At 39.0% G+C, this 26,624-nt stretch overlaps 2 protein-coding genes across 2 annotated transcripts in view; one reads left to right on the top strand and one right to left on the bottom strand.

The window, feature by feature from the left end:
• ATP2C1 (ATPase secretory pathway Ca2+ transporting 1) overlaps positions 1–16,509 on the top strand; it is a 44,497-nt gene extending 27,988 nt beyond the window's left edge. Inside the window, exons 14-28 of the mRNA XM_065753188.1 lie at positions 636–733; positions 2,200–2,295; positions 2,404–2,493; positions 3,804–3,908; positions 5,568–5,724; positions 7,135–7,305; positions 8,292–8,389; positions 9,827–9,877; positions 10,593–10,759; positions 11,300–11,368; positions 12,429–12,545; positions 13,208–13,355; positions 13,936–14,031; positions 14,833–14,974; positions 15,681–16,509. Coding sequence (XP_065609260.1) covers positions 636–733; positions 2,200–2,295; positions 2,404–2,493; positions 3,804–3,908; positions 5,568–5,724; positions 7,135–7,305; positions 8,292–8,389; positions 9,827–9,877; positions 10,593–10,759; positions 11,300–11,368; positions 12,429–12,545; positions 13,208–13,355; positions 13,936–14,031; positions 14,833–14,974; positions 15,681–15,817 — 1,742 coding nt within the window. The 3' untranslated portion in view covers positions 15,818–16,509. The remainder of the gene's footprint in view (positions 1–635; positions 734–2,199; positions 2,296–2,403; positions 2,494–3,803; positions 3,909–5,567; positions 5,725–7,134; positions 7,306–8,291; positions 8,390–9,826; positions 9,878–10,592; positions 10,760–11,299; positions 11,369–12,428; positions 12,546–13,207; positions 13,356–13,935; positions 14,032–14,832; positions 14,975–15,680) is intronic.
• Positions 16,510–21,633: 5,124 nt separating this feature from the next.
• On the bottom strand, positions 21,634–25,961 carry ASTE1 (asteroid homolog 1). The gene is made up of 4 exons (XM_065753208.1): positions 24,696–25,961; positions 22,714–22,924; positions 22,382–22,577; positions 21,634–22,088 (listed from the first exon to the last, which is right to left on the bottom strand). Exons 1-4 carry the CDS (start codon positions 25,944–25,946, stop codon positions 21,809–21,811), a joined length of 1,938 nt encoding a protein of 645 aa, XP_065609280.1. The 5' UTR covers positions 25,947–25,961; the 3' UTR covers positions 21,634–21,808.
• Positions 25,962–26,624: the final 663 nt, after the last annotated feature.

Genomic DNA, 26,624 nt, shown 5'->3' with positions numbered 1-26,624 from the left:
AGTCATGAAATGTAATGCACAGGACATGGAAATGAAATAGAAATAGTGTTTTAGATAATTCTGCATTTTAATTCATCCTCTGAAGATTGGAAACTTTTTTTCCTAATGAGAGCTTCATCAAGGTTTTTTGTGGCTTTTGCAATTCTGGCTATTGGGTCCAGGAATGCCAAAACACTGCAACAATCTTTCAAAATACTTTTTAACTTGGGAAAACAGCACGTACATATTTCTGTAATCATTTTCAATCTCATTAAATATTGCTGCTGTAGTAGTAAGTCACACTTAACCTGGTAAAGAGTGCTGCTAAGCAGTCTCAATTGAGATTTCAGTAATAGTTTGAGATGCACCAGAGGAAAATTAAGGAGGTAGTAAATGGAAACACTTAGGGCAACTACCTTGGATTTTAACTACCTTTTTTGTATGTATCTGACAAATCCATAAAGAACCTCATATAGTTGTTCATAAATAGCTGAAAATTGCCTGTCTTTGTTGAAGAACATCTTGTTGCTTTTTTCACCAGAGAGACTGCTGCAGTATTTCTAGAAATTTGCATGCCTTGAATACTGCCGCTCTTGTTAGATACTCACTTTATTCTAAGTAGGCCTTGTCTTACGAGTGCTATTTCTTTATCTTAGGATGTTGCAATGTAATTTGTTCAGATAAAACTGGAACTCTGACAAAGAATGAGATGACGGTTACTCATATTTTTACTTCAGATGGGCAGCATGCTGAGGTATGTACTGAGACTCTGTTAGACTTAAACACAACGAAATAAAAGCAAGATTTATCAGCTGAGATACTATTGGTTTTATTGTTTGTAACACTTTAATTAAGGTAGCGTAAATTTGTTGCATCAAGCCTCAGTTCCTTGATTTCTGGCTAATTCTGTTCTCCCATTCATTTACTATTTCACACCTTGAGCTGTGTTATCCAAGCATTCTGTAGTTACACATGGGTTTAGGTTTGTTTTCTTTTTCTGTTTAGTATGTAAGATTCTTAATCTCTTCGTGTCTGTATGTCATAATGAAATATGCTGAGGTGCAGTGTGCAGATTTGATTTTTGTTTTGCTGCTGCAGGTGCAAAAAAAATGAAATTTAAATGTTAAGAGCATTTACAATAGGAGGAGTATCCAGATATGGGCTGAAAGACAGTGTATTGTGTGAACCCTTCAAAACGAGTGCACTGTCATAATTGCTTTTTGATAGAGAGTGGAATATAAAGTAGGAACAGAACACAAAACAGTGGATGGGGTAGAGCAGTCACTACAAAGGCTGAAGAGAATGCCCAAAAGGGGAGCAAAAGTGGTAGGAATGGAAAAGCAGCAAGGGATGTGACCGTATGTGGTTTCATGAGAGTGTGTTTCAAACAAGTTCTTAAATTTCCAGACTCCTCATGTTTAGGGTTTTACTCACATTGTAGTTAATGGGAGACCTTGGAACTAACATTTATGAGAATAAATACTGGATGTTTTTTATTCTTTTTACTACTTATCTGTATTTGTTTGGTACTTAGTTTCCATTCTTAAAAATTCGTAGGAATTACTTTTTTTTCCTTAATTTGTTTATAGCAATATTAAATCAGTTCCTTTTTCCTAAAGGAAAGGGAATTTGAAATAGCCTGTTAAGTATGTTACCTGTTAATGCTGCAGGACTGAAGATTTTTTAGGATTCTAGTTGGATGCCTACGTTTTATGCATTAAAAATTATGATTTTACTGCTTTTAAAACTTCTCAAGTTGCAGCTGAGAGGCCATTCAAGTGTGACTTTTCTTCTTCCTGCGTGAAAGTAGGACTCAGCTGTGTGTACTTCCATTCCCTTGCAGGGGTATGCATTATTAACCAGGGTAAAGGAGAACAGCAGGAAAAAACTAGAAAGAAAAAGGAGGACGAAAAAAAACCCATGTCCTAATTGAGTAAGGAGACAACATGCAGTGCATTTATTTATGCTAAGGAACAGAATTGCTACATTTTTGAAAATTAATGTCCACTATATTTCATTGAAGAACTCAGTTGCCCTCAGTTTTTTTTTTTCCCCTGATTTAGTGCCTGCTACATTAGAAACTCCATATTGGGTAATCTGTCATTGTGAATGGCTTTGCTTTTAGTTTTCTGTATTTCATAGTGAAAATCTGAGATGAATGTAATTTTCACTGGGTTCCTAAACTGTTTTACGTACTGCCTTTGGCTCTTTGTCTTACAGGTTACCGGGGTAGGTTATAACAGGTTTGGAGATGTGATGCTTGATGGTGAAGTTATTCATGGTTATAACAACCCATCCGTTAGCAAAATCGTTGAGGTGAGATACTGGCACAAGGAGTTGACTTTTAGTTGATGATGGAGTAAGGGTTGTACGCAACATTTATGCTGTGTTGTGTTTTCTCCCCATTTCTTCATCATCTTTTAGGCTGGCTGTGTCTGCAATGATGCTCTGATAAGAAATAACACCTTAATGGGGAAGCCAACAGAAGGGGCTTTAATTGCTCTTGCAATGAAGGTGGGTGTTTGGTAATTTTTATTTGTGTCACGTGTGTAGACATAAAGGTGTTTTTTTCCCCCTCATTTTCCCTTTGTTTTTGACTCCTCGATTTGCATTAGAACTGCTGATCTCCTGTGCTTCTTATCTGCTGGAAATCTTTGAGCATTCTGGAAGATAATAGGAAATTATTAAGTTATTTGGAACTGAAGTAAAATGTCATCTTTTTGCACACAATACTGTCATTTTGCCCATCAGAGGCTAATCTACCTGTTGGGTGTTGATTGTGCTGTCTTTTTCCCAGTTCTCATCAGAAGCAGTAAGGACCTGATGATGGGCACCATAGGTGTCTGTAGTATTTACAGCACTTTTAAGTGCTGGGAGCAAGTAGTTTGAATCATGAATGCGGGTTATTTTTATGCTATGACACATGCTGTAGCTTCTGAGAAATGTAACAAGGCATTTTAGTACCAGTTTTTTCTGTGATAGTGAGAAACCTTTAAAGGTATGTTCCAGTTGTTTTCTCCCCGTGCAACTGAGGACTGAGATTTATCACCTTGCTGAGATTCATTCTGAGTCTCCAATCTTTGACTGGAAAGGAGTAAAGGGATGTTGTTACAGCAAGACCCTAAAGAAACAGGGAAGAAGAGAGGTCTTTCATATCTGTTGCTGGAAAGGGCAGTAGTAAAAAAGAGTTGGGAAGCTCTCTGAGTACTGAGAATAGCTTATGGCAGCAGCTGCTTTATTCAGCACTCAGACTTGGTGAAGGCTACAACATGGAATTCTGCGAGTCACATTTTGTGGGAAGAATGAAATGCATTTTGTGAAGTCATTGTGGTTAGTTTCCTTTAAATGTTTGGAGGATATTGATGATAATCTTTGAAAACTTCTTTCCGTTTGGATCATTTGAACTTTAAATGACTGTCTTGCCTCCTCCCAAATCTGCTGCAGCCTTGTATAATAGTTTTCTAGACCCTTCTAGCAGAGAGATTATATAGATACAAAAATAAAAAAAAATACACTGCTGTTCTAGATGTGTTTTGTCAAACACAATCCAAACACAATCTACAGAATATTTCAAAGTCCTTGAATCAAAGAAAATATGTAGACTGAAATGTTCTGAGTTAGGCTGAAGCCTGAAGGACGGTACTGTATTCATTGAGGGCTTGTTTTTCAGAAGTTTGTCTAATGAGAACAGTGTGCTGATATGCAACTTTAGAGACAAAAGTGTTTTTTTTCCTTGTATAGTTAACTGGCAAGTCAAAACAAAATGCTTAGCTATTTGGAAACGAAAGGTGCTTAGATTTTGGTGCTTTTTCTATTTTATACAGATGGGTTTAGATGGGCTCCAGGAGGACTATATAAGGAAGGCTGAATATCCCTTCAGCTCAGAGCAGAAATGGATGGCAGTTAAGTGTGTTCACAGAACACAGCAGGTAAACTGGATTCACAGCTTCCTTGCACACTGGCTCTGTGGAACTATTATGTACCTTATTTAACGTCCTCATTTTTCACCTGAGAGATTAGGGCAAACTGATGGTAATGCACAGTCCTGGGAATACAGTTTGATTATCTAGTTTCAAGCTCTGAAATGGAGAACAAGAAGGACAAGAAATTATTTCCATCAAAGGCATACTGAGAAATAATGCTAAGTATTTTGGTATCTGAGACTTTGAATGTATCTGGCTTTTCTTCCTCACTCATCAAATATTTAAAGCAAGCCTGTCAAACTGCTGTTTCAGTTACATAAAGAATTAAGAACAAGAAGAAAGTTGTAGGTGTTGAATAATCAGTAATTTCTTTTACTTCAGAACAGAGGTTTTCTGGTTTTAATGGCAGTAATACATTCATTCCTCAGTGTTCACAGAATTTTTTTGTTAGCAGTGTTCTGGATTATCAATATAAGCCATTCTTTAACCAGTTTTTCTATCTTCTGGAACTTTTTCATACCTATTTGCATTCATATTTCATTTAGACCAATCTGATTACTTTCGTTAACAATTCTGACACAATGACTGACAACCTGATAACTGGAGTCTTCTAGATAATATGTTCAGTGACAGATCTTATTTTGGATTTATGGAAAATTTCTCACTATTTCTGACCAAAAAAGCACTTCAGTAGCATTTAGTGTTACAATAAAATCTGTACTTTGGAAACTATGCATTTGGCCCCTTTTTTTTTTTTTTTTGTATGGAAGATGAGGTCATATAAACCTTGTCTGTACAGAAAGTAGTGAGCAGAAATTGCTAGATGTTTTTTTTTTTTCCTACATGATTTACTGTGTCTGTGTTTTGGTATTAGCATTTTTAAAAGTTTGTTGAAAAATTGGAAACAATTTAGAAAGGAGCATAAATTATTTGAAGGCTAAGAAAAAGCAGTGGAATTAGAACTCTGTCAGTTAAGCCTATCAGAAAAATTGAGCTGTCTTGACTACTGTGCATAAACACCTTCAAAGGGAGAAAATAAGTGTGTTAAAAGGGCCTTTATAGCACAACAGGGAACAGAAGATTAAAACCAGTGATTGGAAATTGAGCTGAGGCAGCAATTCTTAATGGAGAAGGGAGGAAGGGAAATGATGAATTGATTTAATGTTGGAATAAGTGTTCAAGGTAGGCAGTGAATTTGCAGTTCCTTTGTACCACCAAGGCTAGCTTGCTTTCAGGAAAATGTTAGAGTTGTTAATTGTGGTACAGGGATGCAGGTGATATACTTAATGATCTGTGCAGAAAGACAGGTGGTCAGGTGATGAGCTAGAGGTCTTTCAGGTCTGATTTTCTGTGTAGGTTTCAGTACTGTCCTTTGAATGACCTCTTGGGTTTATAAACTGTGACCCCGCAATATCCTATGTGAATGATGTCTACTGAAATAATAAGATATTGATTATTAGCTTAACTATTGTGGCATTAACACACTTAAACATACTTTATACAGATACTTCAAACAACGGTTTTTTTGGGTTGTAAAGTGTAACTTTCATTTACATTATGTATTCTGTAGACTTTTTGGAAAAGTATAGATAAAACATCTTACGTGTGCATATATATGCTTGTGTATACATACAGACTTGTTTGCACAATTCCTTTCCTTTTCAGGACAAACCAGAGGTTTGCTTTATGAAAGGTGCTTATGAGCAAGTCATTAAGTATTGTACATCATATAACTGTAAGGGGCAGACCCTACCTCTTGTTCAGGAACAGAGAGAGCAATACCAGCAAGAGAAGACATCTATGGGCTCTGCAGGACTCAGGGGTAAGAGCATTTCAATGTCTCAAGATAGCAGTTTTTAAATGGTACTGCTTGCTTGTTCAAATTAAGATGCAGATACAAGAATTTTTGTTGGTGTTCAGGAAGTGCCACTGAGTTGGTTAGTTTTTCATTAAAATGGAGAAGTGGAATGCAGGTGATGTACACAACAGCATTAATTAAATTCCAGCAGGTAAAAGAAGGTACTGCTGGTTGCAACTGTAACAACTGAAAAACACATTGCCACTTGGTGTCTTAGATCTTCTTAAACTTAATATGATTGTGTTCATTTTTCGCTTTGACTCCTGGTACCTTTGTGAGATAGGCTAGCTTAAGTGATGGATTGCAAGTCAGAAGATGTAATTAAGATTACGTTTCATATTAGCAGACTGTTAGGTTTTTAAATACAGCTGCAAGTATTTTTCAGAAGACCACTGATTGGAAGTGATTAGGGGCAAGCATTATATGGGACACCATAGCTGTCTGTCTTTGGTTTCTGTTGAGAGATCTGCAGGTCGGCAGGACATCTGTTATGTCTGTACAGATGTTTTAAATGTGAAAGTATGGGTACTGTATGGCTCAGGAAGGCCCTATGATGCAAATCATTAAAAATTGAAAGGGTTTACAAGGAATAGGGTTATTTCTTTGTGCCTGTTATCTTCAGACAATCATTATCTATTTGTATGCTTCAGAGAGCTGTCAAACAGAAAATCTAGTGTCTTGTTTTGAAAAAAAAAACAAGATCTGTTTTTCTCTTGCAGCTCAGTCATTTAAATATCTTTGAATTAAGATTCTTACTGGAAAAAGGCACTCCAGAAAATATTTGCCATGTAGTCAATAAAATCTGTCTCTATTTAAAAAAGAAAACAACAAAGAGGGTAGAAGATAAAAACACATTAACAGATTTTTCCCTTTGTCCTCTTGCATAAAAGACCATGCATGTACACTTAAACCACAAAGCTGCATGCCTTTTTCCTCTCCGTGCAATGGAAGCAAAAATGTTTTAATCTGTGAATAAATGTGAAAGATATCTTGAAAACATGAAAAGCTTATGTTTGATAAAGCCTTCTATGTACTACTTTTTCTTATAAAGAGCCTATTATTAACACTTCGGACAACAGAAATAGCTACCAAGATTTAAGAAGAAGAAATAACAGTCCCCATCTTTTGCTTTATTCTAAGCTTGTAAGTTCAGTTAGTTCTCATTTCTAAACATCTGCTGTTTTGGGGTTAATTTCAAGTGGAACACTATAATGAATGAAGCTACTCATAAATGTTCTCACTGCTGAGGCCTTTGGTTAATGTAGTTATGTGCTATTTAGTTTGTATTTCGGAAAACAAAATAGCAGTTGTTATAAATGTTGGTGGAAATGTTATTATCAAATCCTAACTTATTTTTTCTTTGTCTCTTGAAAGTTCTGGCTTTAGCTTCTGGTCCTGAGTTAGGGCAGATGACTTTTTTGGGGCTTGTGGGAATAACTGATCCTCCCCGGAGTGGTGTAAAAGAAGCTGTTACTACACTTATTATGTCGGGAGTTGCAATAAAAATGATTACTGGAGATTCACAGGAGACTGCAGTTGCCATTGGTAAGAATAGTCCACTACTTTTCATTTTTCACTTGTTCTCTGTGTTGGTGCTGCATAGTGCCTAGGTATGAAATGTGGCTATTAAGTCTTTAATAATTTGTGGATTCTGTATTTTGCCTTAACATATGACACAGTGCAATTAGAATAGAGCTAGTGTGAAGTGATATTTAGTTTCTGCTTAAAATTTAGCTTTTCTCATTTGGTAATGTGACTTTGCTATTTTAAACTACATTTATTTTTTTCTTTCTGCAATCTGTTGTAATACGCCTGATTTCTGATTCTTACTAACACCACCCTCCCTACCATCAGCTTTGGAGGACTGTCTTATAGCAACAGGGAGAAACTAAAACAGTTGCTGACAATATTTAGGATGAATGTGGTGCTTCAGTGCTTTCCCAGTCCAGTTTTGTCCGTGTAACTAAGTTTGAAGTTTTAGTACTGTCACTAAATATTTAAACTAAACAAACATTTAAACAGACTTATCTCATTTTTGTAATATCACATGCTAGCCTGAATATAGATCCTTTTTGTACAGGACAGTAGTGGAAAAAGTTGAATGTGCACATAGAAGTATACCTGAAATGAGTAGTACTTTATCAATTGCAATTTTGCATCTGAAGGTTGTGCACATCCCCATCTCATTTCTCATTTTCTGTCCTGTTACTTTTGAATTGTAAATTCTTTGGGGAGGAGTGGGCTCTTACGTTTAGGTTGTGCCTCACACAGTGAGATACAGACCTTGACCTAAAAAATTTAAAGGAAATAAATACCTGATTAGAACTGACTGTGTAGCGTGCAGGTGTTTCTCAAGAGTTCACCTAATTTACTTCAGTATACTGAATCAATAGTGCTGGGATGCTATGCTGTGGACATTTCAAACCTGAAATGCTGCAGAAAATAATAGCTTTAAGGAGTAGCTGGCTGCTTAATGTTTGTTTGCTTGAAGTGCTAATTATTACGATACCTCCTTTATTATCTGCTTCCAGCTAGTCGACTAGGATTGTATTCCAAAAATTCACAGGCAATCTCTGGAGAAGAAATAGATGATCTGGATATCCAGCAGCTTTCTCAAATAACACCCAAGGTTTGTAGCAATATACTATTCGCTGAAATGCAGTAAAGGATGTATTTTATGTTGAGAAATACTTCTATCTGTGGGAAGCTGAAATGTAACTGTTGAGATGACAGTAATGGCAATAGAAGATACAGTAAATTACCAGATGCTTTTAGTACTGAATATGGAAGCTGTCCCAGATCAAACAAATCTTTGTTTGACGTGAGATTGTACCAGGATTCTTTTCTTTCAACTCATGGGATTATCTTTTTAGTGAGTTCAATCTTTATTTTTTTTAATGGTTCAGGTTGTTAGTTTTCTTCTTTCTTTTTACCTTTTGGCATCAACATTGGAACTTCCATTTAGCCACCTTTTAGTGAGCATCATTTTTATATTGTTAGAGCATTTATATAAAAGTTACTCAAAGAAATAGCATTACAATTTTCTTGTTCTGGCAGTCTCTCCTTTTGCAATTCATAAGAATAGCTGTCTGAATCTTTCATGATTTATGATTGATCTGAAGCCAGCGGTTAAGAATTTTGAGAGATCTGCTTGTTGCGTTGACTGCTTCAATAGCTTTTACTTATTAAGGAACTAAATGCATTAATGTATGTCATCGTGGTAAATGCATACTCATAATCAAATGTAATTGAGCTTCGTGCTTGTCTCTGTTGCAAAATTTATACAAACTTTCAACATTCTGCTTAGTTTGCAAAAATGAGACTGCAGCATGCTTTAGTTGATGTAACTAAGCCACGGGCCAGTACAATTAAGAAGTACTTATATGAGGTAGACGCGTGAACTAGAAAGTCTCTAGTGACTCACCCCCCAAATACCCCATTTATTTGGTAGTTCTTGTTCTTGTAGGCTTTTCACGCTAAATAATAAGAAAAAACAACAAAGTTACTTTGTGCACATTGGACCTGAGACCCAGTTTGTTTTCCAGTGTGTATTTAAAATCTTGACTAAGAACTGAGTAAAATCAACCAGTCTAGTGAGTCTGCTGAGAAGTCTAATCAATTAACAGAGTAGGTGAGAGAGAGAAAAAGCACTGAAAAATGATTTTTTTTCTAAGCTAGAATTTTCATTAATTAGCATTAAAACTTCAATGTGTTAATGCTGTGCTATACAAAATAGTGAAATTAGAATTTCCTGTGTTGCTTGCCTTTTGATGCCTTCATGATTTTAGTCAAGAAGGCCAATAGCAAGCAATCAGTTTCTTCGTTATTTCAGAGGGTTTTAAAACTGCATATTCTATCTTGAAATAAGTAGCACCAACTTTTTTTTACCTTTGTCTTCTCTTGAATTAATTGTTTCACTCTAGTGAAAGTGCATTTCACAGATGCTTCAACCTCTAAATATACAAGAGCATAGTTGGTCTTAGACCGTATGTTTTTATCCTCTAGCTTTATAGTATCCTACACAGTTCTTCTCAATTTATCTCCTTCTTCGTCGTGTTTTTAACAGGTTGCAGTATTTTACAGAGCCAGTCCTCGACATAAATTAAAAATTATAAAGGTATGTCTCAGTGGTGGCTGCGTTGCTGGACAGTGACTGTGAGCACTATTTGTAGTGTGCATACTTAAAGTATAATGTGCTGCAAAGCATCTGGATGAAACCAGAAATGAAAGTGAAGTATATTTGAAAATATTACTTGAAAAAAATATGTGGTGTCCACAAGGGCTATGCAACTGCTGGTAGGTAGCATCAGTTTGTTGGATGTTGGGAGCTGGGAGTTTGAGATTGCTGCATTGCAGTTGAATTGGCTAGGAACTTGAGAGAGCCATATTTCTGCTACTTCTGAGAAGTACAAATAAAACAATAAAGGGGCATGAATCTCAAGTCATGTCTGAGGTAATGTTTCTATTCAGAAGCTAAAAAACAAAGCTAGCAAAGAGGGTTGTGCTTTTCTAATTGTTATAATTCTTACATTGATTAGCAACAAAGAGAAAGGATGTGAAGTATTACAAGACAGTTGGATTGTTATGAGAATTATGAAAGGGTTATGACATTTAGATTCTGTATACCCTAGCTTTCCAATCTAGGCAGCATATATGAAGTAAAGTGTAATGTAAAATCTTGTATAAAAGATTAGTTAAGATACAAACACTTGCACTTTTTCAGGATTTTATAATGGTATAATCACAATTTTTGGGGGGGAAAACCACGTTGTATTTAGAACAGTTGTATAGGTTATTTCAATCTGGTTTACATTCTTTTCCCTTCCTTTTAGTCCCTGCAAAATAATGGCGCAGTAGTGGCTATGACAGGAGATGGTGTGAACGATGCTGTTGCTCTGAAGGCTGCAGATATTGGTGTAGCAATGGGACAGACTGGAACAGATGTTTGTAAAGAGGCAGCAGATATGATCCTTGTGGATGATGACTTTCAGACAATAATGTAGGTGACATTTATATTGATACATTGTGCTGTATTGTTTTAATGAAACGTTGCCTGAGTAATGAAAGGAAGAAGGCATTGTGCAGCAGAGTATTCTTGGCCCAGGTATTAGAAATCACTACCCTGCTATTGTCATTGTGATTGTTAGGCAAATTGCAACACGTGCTAGAGGATGAAAAAATAGAAGAATACTTGATCTAATGAACTCACTCTGTATTTCTGTGATTTCTGGAAAGCATATCTTTGTTTATTTTTATAAACTATCTACCTTGATTCTGGAGGCAGCATCAGTGATGATGTGAGTCTAAAAAGAAAAGGAGGACGTTTTTCTATTGACAATTTTGAAAGTTTAGTTAAGCAGCCACAATAAGAACCATTGTAACTGATCTTACAGTAAAGTACAATGACTGTCAAAGACCTCAGCTCCACTCTTTTCTTGACACTTGTATGTATGCTTAAATTAAGAGGAAATAACACACTTTTTGTTTTAAGCTTTGTTGCAGTAGTCTCTAGTGGTATGATCTTTGTTTTTAATTGCAGGTCTGCCATTGAAGAGGGTAAAGGAATTTATAATAACATTAAAAATTTTGTTAGATTTCAACTGAGCACGTAAGTCTGAAACATCGTTGACAATATTGGGAGCTTCTAACTACGTTGTGATTGAATCAAAGCCTTGGAAAACAAATGTATAAACTCATAAGCATTTTAGATTTCACATGCTGATAGGCTGTACTAAACAGTACCAGTGGTCATAATTGCAAAAGAATTTTAGGATTGAATTCTTAGTATTTTGTGCTTGGTGGTTTCTCTCAGTTTTTCCTGTTAAAAAGTGAAGTCGATAAATGAGAGAGGACGCACAGAAACTGGATAGCTCTACCTTAGTGTTATTCTTTAAAGATGAGGTAGGTAGTCATTCCTTCCTTAACCAGAACTTGTATATCAAACGGAGGAAGCAAGTGAAAACAGGAGGTCAGTTTCTCTGTAATCCTGGTTTATGGAATGAGTTAGTTATGTGAAACTGGCTTCCTTTTCTTGCCTATTGAGATCCCTACGCATTTGTGATACTAACAGAATCATCCAGATGTAGGATAAGAAAACGAGTTTGTTAAGCAGCATCAGTTTCAAAAATGTTCTAAGTCTGTCTTGCTGAATCTGGATTCATTAATATGTTTTCTTCATTCTGTTTTTCATGTACTTTTTTGAAGATATTTCAGAATTGTTGAGTAAAGTAGTAGGAATTAAAAACGTATCCTGCAGGATATGTGGGAATGGCACAGAGCTGTGCCACAGGAGGCTCAGACTGGACATGGGAAACAGTTTATTCACATTGAGAGTGCTCTAACACTCGAACAGGTTTCCCATCAAGGTGGTTGATGCTCTGTGCCTGTCAGTGCTTGAGAGAGATGTGGACAGTGCCCTCAGTAATGTGCCCTAGCTTTTGAGTAGTGGCTCTAGGGTGACCAAGCAGTTGGACTTGGATGGTTTTTGTAAGTCTCTTCCAATTGTTCCCTTCTATTCTGTTCTGACCTTTTAAAGTTAGGATTGTGATTGAAGTTGTCAAAATCTATGTCTGCTCTTAAATACATGAAGTTTTGCTTTCAAAGGAGTTATCAGTGGATCTTCAGAAATGTTCCATGCTGACAGTTATAAAAATGGATTCTCTCAACAGGAGTATAGCAGCATTGACTTTAATCTCACTGGCTACATTAATGAACTTTCCTAATCCTCTCAATGCCATGCAGATCTTATGGATCAATATTATTATGGATGGGCCTCCAGCTCAAAGGTAAGTAATTGCTTACCTTTACTTTAAATTCTGTTAGAGGTTTATAGTCCAATTACTTCAGCAAGGAAGAGGGTTGCTCATAAAAGAAACTCTGAAGTGCTTAACGTCAATGATGTGTTTCTGAAACAGCAATTTTTTTCTTTGCATTACAATATTTGCTTTATAATTATGTGTTCATTCATTTGGCTTGCTGTAGTATCCAGCATTGGTTGGTTGGGAAGCAGCACGATACCTGTAGATGCATAGTGTGCTAGATTCTGTCTTCTGTTCAGAGTTTTGACTTTCTTCACTGTGGATAGGTGGTGGTGGAGGGAACACTGAAAGGGAACTAGCAGTAGAATTCTTTAGTTATCAAGGTAACAGAAATGGTGAGCATTACTAATATTACAGATTCTTCAAAAATTGGCGTTTATTAATTCTGATACTGTCTGATAGATACCACATACACTGCACTTTCAGAGTCTAGAAGTTGGAATGTTACCTGTTACTGATACTTATAACTCAGTGCTTTGAAGATAAAAATAACAGATGCTTATTTAAATGATTCTTAGGCTGTAGAGACAAGATTCAAATCAGTTTTTCTACTCGTGAAATCTAGTCTTTGTGTACAAGCAATGAATTATAATGATGATAAAAATCTGATATACTTCTTTAATTTTAAGCCTTGGGGTGGAGCCTGTGGATAAAGATGTTATTCAGAAGCCTCCAAGAAATTTGAAGGATAGCATTTTGACCAAAAACCTGATTGTTAAAATACTGGTGTCATCAATAATTATTGTGTGTGGAACACTGTTTGTCTTCTGGAGAGAGGTATGACAGAACCACAAAACTTAAAGCAGTAGCAAGTATACTTGAGTCATTTTGATACTAGCAGTTGAATTTTGGAATTGAGAATTTGCATGAACTTAGTTGCAAGATTTATCTATGCATATTTAATAACAGCTAAGATTAGAGAGGATGGATTTCAAAGCTGTTGAAATGAGGGTTTTCAATACAATTTTTCCAGGTCCCAAATGTATTTGGAAAACGTTGGCCAATGGGAAGTAACTGTAAAACAAACAAACAAAAACTTATAGCCAGCTCCTTAGGAAACAGCTGTTTGCTTTTCTTTTCCTAGTAGAGAAGGAAGTTGAACTTTTAGCAGTGCATCACAGAATTCTTGGTCTTGCATAAAATGTTTGTCAAGGGTCTTCACAGCCTGGAAGTAAAATTCTTAGAAATAACAGGTGTGTAATTTCTGTTATGACTTCTTGAATGAGCTTGGAGCAAGCAGGCAGATGGTTTTGCTTTTACATATTAGCTAGTAGAACTTGAATTATTGCAGTAACTGTTTAGTTGTTGAAGTTTTGAAATGAAGCATGCTAAAGCCATTTTGTTTTCTTGTTGACAGTTAAGAGACAATGTAATAACACCACGAGATACAACCATGACTTTCACCTGTTTTGTATTTTTTGATATGTTCAATGCTTTGAGTTCTAGATCTCAGGTGAGTGATTTATATTGCCATTTACACAGTATTTACACCAGCAGCACTACTTTTCTAAGGAAGATCTTTCAGTGTTTTCTTGCAGGTATACTTTACAACTACAACTAAGCTTCAGAGTTCTAAGAAGAAAAAAAAAAGTAAAAGTGTTAGTTTCCTCAGTTTGTGATGCAGAGCTGTTTGTTAGGGGCAAGGAAACATTTGATTAAAAACTTGAAGTGCAATGGTCCTTTATGTTGCTGTGTTCACTCAGTTGGGCTTTTTCTTTCCTGAAAATCTTGTCAGTTGAGTAACTTCTTGTCAACGGTTTACGGGCATGACACTTCTTCAGAAACTGAAACTTGATGAAGGCCTTTCAAAACGTGTAGCCCTAGGAAAGCCTAAGAAAAATTGTTTTAAGTATTCCTTCTGTTTCAGTTTTTGTTTTAAGGAAGACGAGGTCTGAAACTTTGTTAGTTGAAGAAATTATGCATTACTACCTTTAATCTGATTTGCAGTCTGTTCTCTGATGCCATAGTTGGCAAAAACACATCCTTCTAGTACAGTGAGCACCTTCTAATGCACGGTACTTATAGAGAAGCGAGCTCAATAAATAAGTTCTTGACTGTGAGAGCAAGATTTGCACTCAGTTTACCATTAAATTATCCTCCCAAGAACTTGTTTTGGATTATCTTCAAGGTCAACTGTTCAGCAATATGTTTTTACATTTTTATAAATGTTGAGATTACAAAAAGTTATGAATTATTTTCTTGTCTAGACAATGAAAATTTACATGTATAGTATAATATGCTGTTTGTTTTACAGACTAAATCTGTGTTTGAGATTGGACTTTGCAGTAACAGAATGTTCTGCTATGCTGTCCTCGGATCTATAATGGGTCAATTACTGGTCATTTACTTTCCTCCACTTCAGAAAGTTTTCCAAACAGAAAGCCTGAGCATCTTGGGTAAGAAATGTTCCCTTAAAAAAAAGAAAACTGTACATGAAGGATTAATTTGTAAAAGCGTTATGTTATGGTTGTTGGCATGATAGTTAGGTACATAGTTTAGCGGTGGAGTTGGTCATGTTAGGTTGATGGTTGCATTTTTTTCTAAATAAATACCTAATTTAGAAATCTTAATTAACAAGTATAAATTAGCTAGCTGCCTTTTCACAGGATAAAATGGCATGAGGATTTTAAGAAAACATTTATACATTCTTGGTCACATCATGACTTACACTTATTGCTGCTGTGTTTTTCTGGACCTGAAGATAAGTGATGGCCAGGTTGAAGCTAGGTGATCTTAAAGGTCCCTTCCAACCCAAACCATTCTGTGATTGTTTTTAGATAATTCTTTTTATAGTAGTGTCATTTCTGAGGATATCGTTTCAGTATAAAGCTAATTATGTTGCTTAGTGTTCTTTGCTTTTCTAGGTATTAATAAAAGCAGAGTTAGGAAATGCTTTAAGAGTTTGAAATAGTGTGCGTGTCCTTGTGATTTATGCATGAGCTGTGCACACTAATTGGTTCTGCAAAATGGTTCTCGCTTCTTTTCTGCTCTAATTATCCAGAAATAGGGAGGCAATTTGGAGGCCCTGTAAGTCATATTCCTCTGTCAGTCTGCCCTCAACCTGAGATAGCAGGTTTTAAAAAGGCCAATTGTCTCTTCCAGATTTACTGTTTCTTCTGGGACTGACTTCCTCCGTGTGCGTAGTGACTGAGATCATAAAGAAGTTTGAAAGAAGCAAGGAAAAGATCCAGAAACATGGAAGTTCTTCTTCGTCAACTTCGTCTTTTCTTGATGTATGATGCATATTGCATTCTTTTGTTTGCAAACTTAGGGATTGCTGTCTGAAGATGTAGAAGAAAGCAAAACAATACTTGGAGGATTAAGAAGTCCTGAGGGCTTTTGACAAGTCCTTTGTTTCACTGGCTAATGATGAACATTGATGTTTCAAGACTGTTTAGAATTTAACTTCCAGCTGTGGGAGTAACAAATGAAATTATGCAACTTTGGTAACATTTTTCCTCAAACCAATTTACTTTCAAGATTGAATGGGATTTTGTGTGTGAGGGGGGTTAATTTAAAGAAAGATCTAAGCCCAAGTCCCATTTTCTGCACTTAGAGATATAATTGTATAAAATTCTTCTCTTAGATATAAATATTTTAGTTTGTTTTTATTTAAAACATCGTACTATTTTACGGTGGTGGGACTTTGCTACTAATACAAGGATTAAAAAAGTATTTCAGAGGCATTCCACTGGGTTTAGTCTGTCACAAGAGTGCCATATTCTAGCTACTGTATTTATTTACTTTATCCTGCAATGTGTAAGCGGCTCAAGTACCTTGTGCTACAGTTTTTTTGTATCCGGAGTTTGTTTTGTTTGTTTTTTTTTTTTGCACAGGATGTGACCGCTGTCGGATCACTGTTTTTCTTTTCTTTCTCTGTGATTGAAAAGCCTATACTGCAATTTGAAGTAAATGTTTGCTTTTCTTATAAGTGCGGTGTCTCTTTGCTTCGAAAGGAGCTGGTGTTTACACCAGATTGTCAGGCTTATGATCATTTTGGATACCTGCTTGGTTCCACATTTACCTTAGCTTGCAAATGCTATGTTACTTGAGTAGTAAGACAAATACAAGAATTGAAATATCTGACTACAATTACGTAGTATACCAAATTAGAAAGTGAACATGACAATTCTCACTCTAATGGCAAAAAATCCCAGCCTTCTTTCAAATAAGTTTATTTTTCATTCTGCACCCCTCCCCCCCCTTCTTTTTTTTTCCCTACCCCATTGTTAAAACAAATAGCTTACTTTTAGAGTAACTTAAAATTTTAATCTTCAGAATGACTTCTTGTGGATCAAAACATGTTATGGTTGATTGGTGTCTTGTTATGTTAAAAGAAGTATTTAACATATGGTAATGTCTGGGTATTCAGAGATTTAGGAAACAAACAGTTGTCCTCCTCAAAGCAGTCTTGCAGCTGTTGTCACCTTTGTGCTGTTAAAATTGGACTGGTTATGCCCTGAGGAAATGCAAGGGACGGTCACCCAGTGCATCTTGAAAAGAGGATGTGCAAGAACTCAAGATGGAGTTGAAGGCAGAATGCTGTGTCTTGATTGAAAGCCTGTGGGTGTACATCTTTTGCACTGCAGCCTGAAAATTGTGTTGTGTGTTGGTATTGGCTCAGAGGTGTGCTGTCACACGATGGTCATCCTGTCAGTAAGGTTAATGAGAAATTCTAAGTGAGCAGTGGGACATATCATGCACGTTTCTTTGTGGCTTGCCCTCAGTGCCATCTTCCAAATCTGGAAAGATCATGGAAAATAAGGCAGATTGGAAGGCGGTGTATAAATTTCCCTGCTGACTGATATGTTGTTTTAGTTATTCTCTTCCCCCACACACACCCTCTCAGAGATTCCCAGACTTTGTCAGGAAGTGGAGTGTGGTAGACGGGAACTGAGTTCACATGCTATGCAGGAACTGTATATAGCACCGTCTGCTGTGCACGCAGAGTTCATCTAGTACTCTGTCTGACCATGAGGCTGCTGAATGTGCACTTATTACCTGGAATACCAATGTGCAGGAGGCTTAATAGCGTAAGGAGAAAGTCTTTAGTATATGGCACTCACCTTTTCTACAGGATGTTAGGTGAACCACTTTGCTGATAAGGGCTCAAACAAGGGAACCTCTTAGAAATGATCTCTTTAAGCACAAATTTCTCACTTCCAGCAGTTCTGCTTTTCAGAAGTCTAAAAGATTTATCAGTGTTCCTCTTGTTGGACTACTGCTGTCTTGGACAAGTGGGTCTGTATTACCAGAACATTCACTATTTCAGTACAATTCCAGAACACTTTAAAGTTTAATTACTGAAATATGTAGACTTCTTGAAATTTCAGTAAAAATGTAGTAAAAACTGTGATGATGAGTGCTGATGTAGTATCACTTGCACCAGCCTGGGCTCTGAGAAAGTGCAGCAACTATGTCAGTCATCTAGTAAGACTTCTTATTGATATTCTCCATGGGATTTGTCTACTTCATTCTCTGCATTTTTTTTTCTTGGAGTCCTATAAATGCAAGTGGATAGAGAAGCGCAGATAAGCGTAAATGTATTGACTTAGAGATGAATTATTATTTGCCAGCCTTAAAATAAATTTTACAAAGTACTCATTTCCCAGCTTAAATCTCATATTCTGAATTACCTGTCAGTCTAGACAAGAAACAAAATTGTAGTCCCTAAAGGAACTATTAAATCTACTTTCTTTAAAAAGTGAATTTACTTTAAGTGAATTATACTAAATTATACCTGAGGCAGTTCTGCTGTATTCCAGTGGAAGGTGGAACAGAAACAAGTAATTTATCTAGTAGTTCAGACTCATTATTTGTGAGAAACTCTTGCATTGACTGTCTGAATTCCATCACTGATTTTTAGCTCCATTCTTGGTCAGCATCGCCTAGCAGCATGTTTGAGGTTTTATTCATAGCAAACCAATCAACAGCAAGATCTGTCCTCAAAAATTGAGAGGCATTTCACGTAGTGTGAAAATAGGCAGCAACAAACTAGTTCAGTTGCTTCTTATTAAAGCACTGAATTAAGAATTTTCAATTTTAACAAGATCCTTCCATTGTTTCTGGTTGTTTTTCTCCCAAAAGAAGACCACAAACGTATAATGACCCAAAGAAAACTGAAACAAACTTTGAATAGTGATCCTAGAATCTTCAGTGTGCAGGATTGGTATTTCCAGCGAGATACATTTCATCCTGTCCTGAAGGAAGAGCAGCTGAATCTGGCATTGAGCACGCATTTCCAGCCAAGTAGTTCTTGGTTACCAAGTCAGCACTCCCAAAGCTAATGAATGCCCTGTGTTCATAGCAGGATTTTTATCCAAAGAATAGAACACTTGAGTTTATCCTGGTCTTTTGGAACTAACTAATTCAAGGTTGTGCTTCTCAACACAGCTCAAGAATTTGATCTCTGCTGTATTCCCAACATGGAATGTAGAGTGGTTAAGATCTCTCTTCTTACAGCAACAACGAAGTGAAATTGAGCTTGCCTACATTATATATATTTTTAAAGAATTAAGCTGGGACCATGATTATAAAAATCATGATGAAGGATAAGCCTGGGAATGTGAAACACGTGAGATGATAACGATTCAAGAGATGATTTGCATGAATAAGAATTTAGTTAAGTCTCATTTTCTAAAATCAAGAACTTAAATGCATCACCTTCCAACCATTAAAGTCGTCTGGTGGAGATTCCTCCGTAGATGGATGGCTGTGAACAGTCAGAAAGATGTTGAGCAGTTCTAACTCGCAGTATGGTTGAGTGTGAGTGCCATCTGCTGTTCATTGAGAAAGTAGCAGTTCTGTACTGACATCCTGAATACTACCTACCTCAGTTACCTGCTATTTTGGACTGTGTCTCAAAAATACTTTTCCTCTGAGTTTGATGTAAATGTATCAGTATCTCATTGAATGTAATATACAGCTGAGTCTTGATACTTTGATGGTATCAAACTATTCCTGTAGTTCTTGAGGTCTAGTGAGTTAATTGCACGCATAAAGCATTAAGATGGTGTATGGTGATGAGCCTGAAGACAGTGAAGCTTCATTTTCCAGGTGTATTCGTAGGTCTTTGTACTGCATGCTTTAATACTCTACTGTTGGAGGTTGTCTGGTTGTGGGATTTTCCCCAGATTTAGGATTTCTGAATTTCAGCAAGGGTCAGCTTGTTAGTTTTTCTTCCTTAGCTACGACTCCCTTGCTGTAGTTACACTTTGACTGGATGACAAACCAACTATCAGGTTTCTTCCATTTCAGTATGTCAGTTATGTACAGCATTAAAAATCCTGATGCTTAAGCAGTAGTGTTGCAGTGTGGAACACTATGGCTATTGACTAGAGCTCTGTAAAACAATTTTTGCTTGATTGGGTTACTTAAAAATGGATGTGAAATAGCTCACTTGCCTTGTTGGATTATTTTCAGTAGTTTATTTACCTGTAGAGTTACATAGTACTTCAGTAAAGCCACTGAGGCAGCAGTCTCTGCTAATCTGTGTCACTGAGGTGGACAAGGACTTGATTATTACTGGCTTCTACATCCATTAACAGACAGTGTAACTACAGTGTCATCCTTTGTCACTTAATTCTGTTGCTAGCACAAGACCTTCACAGAAATTTTGTACTCAGTTCTTGGAGCTTAATGATTTTCAGTGGGTTCCTCATGCTTGAAATACTTCTCGTCACCGATTTGTTGCTGGTATAAGCACTCCTGATCCCAGCAAATGCATATACTTTCTTGGTTATTCTAAGCAGCTTGTTTCACTTTGTAATCTGTCGACTTGAGGTCATGTTGCTTAAGTAACACTAGTTGTCAGTTGCAAGGTTAGCCAGGAGGGCAGATCATCTGTGACTTAATTCTCTTCTTCCTTCTCTAGAAGCAAAGTAAGTGCTGTTTTTCCAACAACAGAACCAGAGTGCTGTTCTGATATACTATTTAAATGGGCAGATGCAAGCTCCTCAGGTAGAGATGACCTTCTAAGTAAAAACAGATTTCTTAAAATGTGTGATGACAGAAAGACTACTAAGAAAACTCTGACATAAGCTGTGGAAAAAAGTGTTGTTTCAGTGCAGTGTCCTGCCTTTACAAGGAGAAATGCGTTTGTTTGTAGGTGTCTTTATTACTGTTGTCAGCAGTTTACGGGCTGGTTCAGCCTGGTTCCATGACTAAAAGGGCAGGGAGACCCATGGACCTATGCCCTGGGGGAAGGGGAAAGGGTAGTGAGATGGGCATAGAAACAAAACAGCAGCAATGATCTGAGGAGGAAAGTGGTAAATATGGTACTGGAATGCAAGATAACACAATACAATACAACATAATTAGAATTGAGGCTAATAAATAAGTTCATTGTTTCCCTCGCAGATTAGTCTCTCTCTTGGTTTAAATCTGACAGCTGACATAAGCAGAAGTCGAGCTGAATTCTGGTAAACAACGATTAAATCATGATTTTCCTGAGTTTATGTAGAGTACTTGAGTGCTGAACCAACAGAAATGTGCAGGAGGTGGCTGATGATTGTATACAGCTACGCTGAACTAGCAGACGTGCTGTGATTTGCCACCCTGTGACAGCTTTGTGTGTGTAGGGAGATAGGCATTTAATTATTTAAACATACTGGAAAGGGGAAAAAACAGTTGCTTCTGCTGAAGCTTTTGAGCACTTCAGTACCTATAACGCTGCAAATACTTTGTTTTCACTGATGACAGCTACCTCTCCATTAAGCTACAAATATTCTGTCAGCTGCGAAGGCGGTATTTTTTAAATTGTCAATTTCAACTTTAATTTGATTTGTGAGACTGTAATCACGTAGCAGCAGAGATTACCACTTCTCAGACAAAAGCTTGAAAAAGGGATGTTTCCAAAGTAGAAGCATCTGGGGAAAAGGAGGGACAGTAAGCTTTAAGTGCTCAGAAAAAGAAACTCTAAAATGCTGAAGTTCTTGACACGTGTTTTCCATTAGATGGACACATATTAATCATCCACCCAGCCAACCCCCACTCTCCCCATGCACAAAACCCAGACACCAGAACAAGTTGTATGTGGCACCTCTTTTATAGGAGCTTTTGTTATAAAAATACTACATCCTGGAGTGAGACGTTGTTAAAAAAGTAAAAATAATATATAAAACTATCAGGAACTTGTACAAAAACAGCCAAGCAAATTCCAATACAGTCTCAATTTAAATATCATTTCTTCTATCTCCATGGCATTAGAAATGATTTTAGGAATAATGCTCTCAGTCATCCATGCTAAGTGATGCAAACTTATTAACATCACATAAATGCTGAGTTTCAGATACAGCACACCTGAAGGCCTTTGCTTTCTTCTTTTTGCAGGACGCAGATTTGGCCTCTATTTTCTTCTGAAGGAAGTCTGGAGATACAGTTGATGTGACTGTATTGAATAGAACTTGGTAAAGCTCAGTCATTTCTGGAGAGGAACTGAACAGATTTTCCACTGAAGGTGTAGACTTAAGCTCTTGATACAGTCTGTGCACGAGGGTCCCACAGTAAAGCCTGCTCAAAAGGAGAGACTTCTCATTCACTATCATTCCTCAGTAGAAGTACAGAAACATGCAGCTTAGTGGGGAAAACAAGCCAAATACCCCAAGCCACATCTTAATTACATACAGTATTCAACAGTGGCCCCCCCAAGAAATACTTTAATTAGTTATTTTTCCATATTCCCACCTTTAAAAAAAGGAGTCCAAAGCATAGTAAAATTGACCAAAGGAATTTATGGCCCAGACAATAAAACAACATGTGAAATCACTTTAGCGGGAGCTTATGTGGAAAGCAGATCTCCTTACCTAGCTAAGTCTGGCTCAGGGAGAGGCCTGCAGAGTAGCTGGTTGAGATACAATCCCATCTCAAGGCAGCATTGCCACTGGCAAAAGCCATGTGCAGCATCTAAATCAAAGTCTTTACTTTGCAGTTTCTCTTCCTTCCATTTTAGAAGTTCATTATAAGCAATACTGTTGTCTTCAGGGTGGAGAACTGTGAGCTCTAGGTTATGAAGAGAAAATGATGGACAAATAAATTTTCTTCCATGAACAGACAAAAAATATCCGCACTGTACAGTAATCAGAGAAACCTTTTCACTGTAGCTGTGCATCCAAAATTGTATTCTCTGGAGACGTACCTGGATCATTTGTTATCCTGTGCAGTTCTCCAGATACAATCATTAGTAGTAAAGCCTTCAAGTGATGCAAGCTCACTTTTGGTTCCGAACAACGCGTCCAACAACACGTTACAGCAACAGGGAGCTGTAAGTGGGCGGGGACAGATTCTAGCAAACTCATTTTCACTCCTAAAGTCTCCAGCAGGAGCAGCTGACGGCATGACATGGGCACCTGAATGTAAGCAAAAGATTTTGAAGGAAAAAAACAGACTTCATTTGCTGTGAGCCATTCCCAAAATGCAAATAAGATTGTTAAAACCAGCTAATACTTCCTGGTTTTAATTACAACAAAAAGTGTCACAGATACTCTGAAGTATTTTTGAAATACTACCTAATCTTTAAAAACTGCAAGCTAAATGGTAGGGAGAAGGATAGCAGTCAGTTTTCACGATTGCCTGGGGTCAGTTGGATTTTAGTAGGTTTCAGAGTCTCCTACAAATCAGGTGACTTATGTTACACTCCTGTGCAAAAGTTGACTTTAAAAGTTAGTAGACATTAAAGTTACCTTGGTATGGCACGTATGTCTGTGTAATTTCATGTCTTTTAAAAGTGGCCCTTTTCTGTAAGTTGTAATAGCAATGCTTGCTCTTGGTATAGAATAGTGAAACCTTCAGTGTACGGTTTATCTTTCTCATTTGCAACATGTGAACTTATAGCCCATTCCTTCTTTGCTCTGCTATTTCACTTTTAAAACTGCTACAAATTGTCTACACGCAGAGCTCACAGCACAACTGGAGCAAGCTGCTCAATTGCAACATGAGTGCTTTGTCAATCTGGATTGGGATGGTTTTGCTTATCACTAGGCAGCAATCCCACAAGTAGAAGGTAAACTGAAGCCAGTTTTGGCAAAAGTGGTCTGAATACAGAGGAACGTGTCTTCTTGAAATTTGGTGAATTGCTAATTATATATATATACATGAAGATATATATGAGTTGTTATGATAACCAAAACTCAAATTCAGTAGAGTATACAAGACCCCACTGAGGTGTCATTAATGCTTCTGACAATCCAAAACCATGACTTCACAGATGTTTGCACGCTACCCATTCCAAGTAACAAGGAACCTGTACCACAGAAGGGACAGACAAGGTTCTTACATGGAACAGCTACCAGCTGGGGATGACTACACACAGATGTGCTGCTGTGGATCTGATGCCAGTGAGGACAAAGCACATGACTTAAACATGCTGTATGGATAGGTACTGATTGTATTTCCAAAAGTTGCATAAACGTTTGAACCCTGGGTGTTCCCATTCCAAGGGAGAGCCTCAACTATTAGATGTCTTAACCATGAAAATTTAAATACACCACATTGCTAATGCTGACTAGAACTAACCTAGTACTGACTTCCTTCAATTACAAGTTGCATTTTGCAGGTGCTGTTTCTGCTTGGCAAGGAGCAGGGAAGCATGTTTAGCAGGATGCGTACTCATGGTAGAAGGAGTTGTTGGAAAGCTGCAAGGTTTAGAGATGAAATAACAATGGTGATTTTTAGTAAAGAAGCGTTTGCCTTTGCTCTGAAATATCCATAACTTGTTCAAGTGGAAGTTAAATTTCGTAGTGTTGAACTGCACCTTTCTAAATGCCACAGAACTGTGAGTCCTTTCCTAAAACGACAAAAGCAAATACTGGTTTAACAGAACAGAAAAGATGGAAGAAGGGCTTATGTATGTGGGATGATTTAGGCAATGTTATATATACATGCTGCCAGCTTTTTGTATAATTTGGCTTGGTGCACTTGGATTGGGGGGGGGGGGGTGGTAATGAAATGCACATAGCTCCTCAGCCATCAGAAGTGGAAACATGTGTAGCTCTGTACTGAGGATTCACTCACAGAAGTCTCTAGGTTCAGGCCTCACCTTTAGCGCCCTGCTGGCAAACACAGCATCTCCTACACATGCCACACCACTAACCACCACCACCTGCTACGGCAACCACTCACCTCCACTAACTTGTCCAAAGAAAAACCATCATTGCAAAATGGCATGGGGAGGCTTGCTGCTTGAACAAATGTTTTTTTAATTGACTTTTGGACTCGGTTGAACTCGCACACAGCCGAGTCAGCACCGGGAGGTGTGCGCAGCAGCAGGGCATAGAGAACACGTCGGATGGGCAGTGCAGCACTGTGTGCACTGGGCCGCCGCATGTCCTCCACCTGGACGTGGAGGAAGGTGCTCCTCAGTGTCAGGATGTTTCTGATGAGTGGGGCCAGCTCGCCTTTGGCAAAGGCTCCCAGCAGCCATGGTGGCAGGCCCGAGGCCTCGGCCTCCTCGCAGCGGTAGCGGCCCTCCTGGAAGAACTCCTCGAGGTTGACGTCGGACGGTGCGTAGTCCTGCAGGGTGTGGAGCAGCAGCTCCCTCACCTCGTCCCTCCGCCGCCTCCCCACATGCTTCAGCACGGCGTCCACCGCCTCCTCGGGCGTGGTGAATCCCGCCAGCCAGCCGAGCAGCCCCCGCATGCGGCCATGCTTCCCAGGCAGCCGCACCTTGCCTAAGAGCTCCTCAAACACCGCCACGTCCACGTAGTCGTTGCCGCTCAGGACGGCGAAAAGCGGCAGCAAGCTCCTCTTCAGGCACCCAAAGTGCCTGCAGAAGCTGTCGGCCTCGAAGCGCCGCGCGGGGATGCAGCGGCCCAGCCGCTCGCCGCGGGCATCCTGCCAGCCAAAGGCGCTCAGCGGGCAGTAGCCGCCCGCCAGCTCAAAGATGTAGAAGTCGCTGTCGAGGGACAGCACGGGGCAGCCCCAGCGGTTGGCCAACGCCGCGACCTCGCGGTCCGCCTCGGCCCAGCACTGCACGAAGGGCACGGCCGCCCTGCGCAGCGCCTGCACGAAGACGTGCCGGGCCAGCAGCGGCAGCACGCAGCCGCCGTCCCCGCGGGACAGCCCGTGGGCCCTGCGCAGGCGCTCTGCGGCGCGCTCCCGCAGCGTGCCCAGCTTCCTGTCGGCCGCCTCGCGCCCGCCGTCCAGCACCACGAAGGCGGCCACGCCGCAGGCCCGCAGGACGGCGAAGAAGTCGCCCGCGGCGTCCGCGAAAGGGCCGTAATCGCCGCCGCGGCGGAAATCGGCGGCGGAGGAGAAGAAGAGGTGGTAGCAGAGGCTGCTGCCGTCGATCACCAGCTTGGTGTCCCGCACCCGCAGCTCCGAGAAGAACGCCCCGCGCTCCCCAATGAAGCCCGTCAGCCCCGGGACGCCCATAGTGGCGGCGGCGGAAGCGGCGGCGGAAGCGGCGGCGGAAGCGGAAGCGGAAGCGTTCCTGCGGCCCGGCTCCTCACACATGCGCCTTGTTGCGTCGCCTTGACAACGGCGCCGCGCGGGCTCAAGGGCTGACAGGATAAGGAGGAGCGGCTTTAAGAGAAAAGAGGGGACGGGGTTTGTGTCGTTGTTAAGGTGGCTGGTAGGGAACGCGGCTTGGCTGTGTTTTGGGATGTGGTGACACTAGAGAGTCGCGCTCCGTTGTTGCGGTGTGCCAGCAGCTCTGCAGGTGGGTATTGAAGTAGGCTGGTGCATATGTGATTGCTGTTAAAAGAAAATGGTTACAGCCTCATAATCTTCAGTTAGGCTCTGCATCGGTAGGAAAGCAATCCCTTGGCCCCAGAAGTTATGCAGTTTTTCAAATTAAGCGCTTTTTCTTTTCTTTTTGCAGTGCAGTGACGGAGCAGTGGCACAGCTGCACAGAGAGGTGGTGGAGTCTCCTTCTCTGGAGACTTTCAAGACCCGCCTGGACGCCTACCTGTGCAACCTGGGCTAGGGAGCTGCTGTGGCAGGGACTCCATGATCTCTGGAGGTTCTTTCCAGCCCCTACAGTTCTGTGACTCTGTGATTGTTCTCCAAAACAAACAGCATTTCCACACGCAGTAATAGCTGCACTGATGA

Source organism: Cyrtonyx montezumae, unplaced genomic scaffold (assembly GCF_038088225.1).
Source record: "Cyrtonyx montezumae isolate F1298 unplaced genomic scaffold, pur_monq_1.0 scaffold_8, whole genome shotgun sequence".
Taxonomy (NCBI): Eukaryota; Metazoa; Chordata; class Aves; order Galliformes; family Odontophoridae; genus Cyrtonyx; species Cyrtonyx montezumae.
The sequence above is the reverse complement of the archived record's forward strand: the minus strand, read 5'-3'. Positions and strand labels throughout refer to the sequence as shown.

Bases quoted from the DNA above. Each gene is read 5' to 3' on its own strand.
- ASTE1 (XM_065753208.1), bottom strand. From the start codon at position 25,946: ATGGGCGTCCCGGGGCTGACGGGCTTCATTGGGGAGCGCGGGGCGTTC. The intron at 22,578-22,713 runs GTACGTCTCCAG...TTCATAACCTAG, and splicing joins CAGGATAACAAATGATCCAG to AGCTCACAGTTCTCCACCCT. The intron at 22,089-22,381 runs GTAAGGAGATCT...CCTTTTGAGCAG, and splicing joins CCTGAGCCAGACTTAGCTAG to GCTTTACTGTGGGACCCTCG.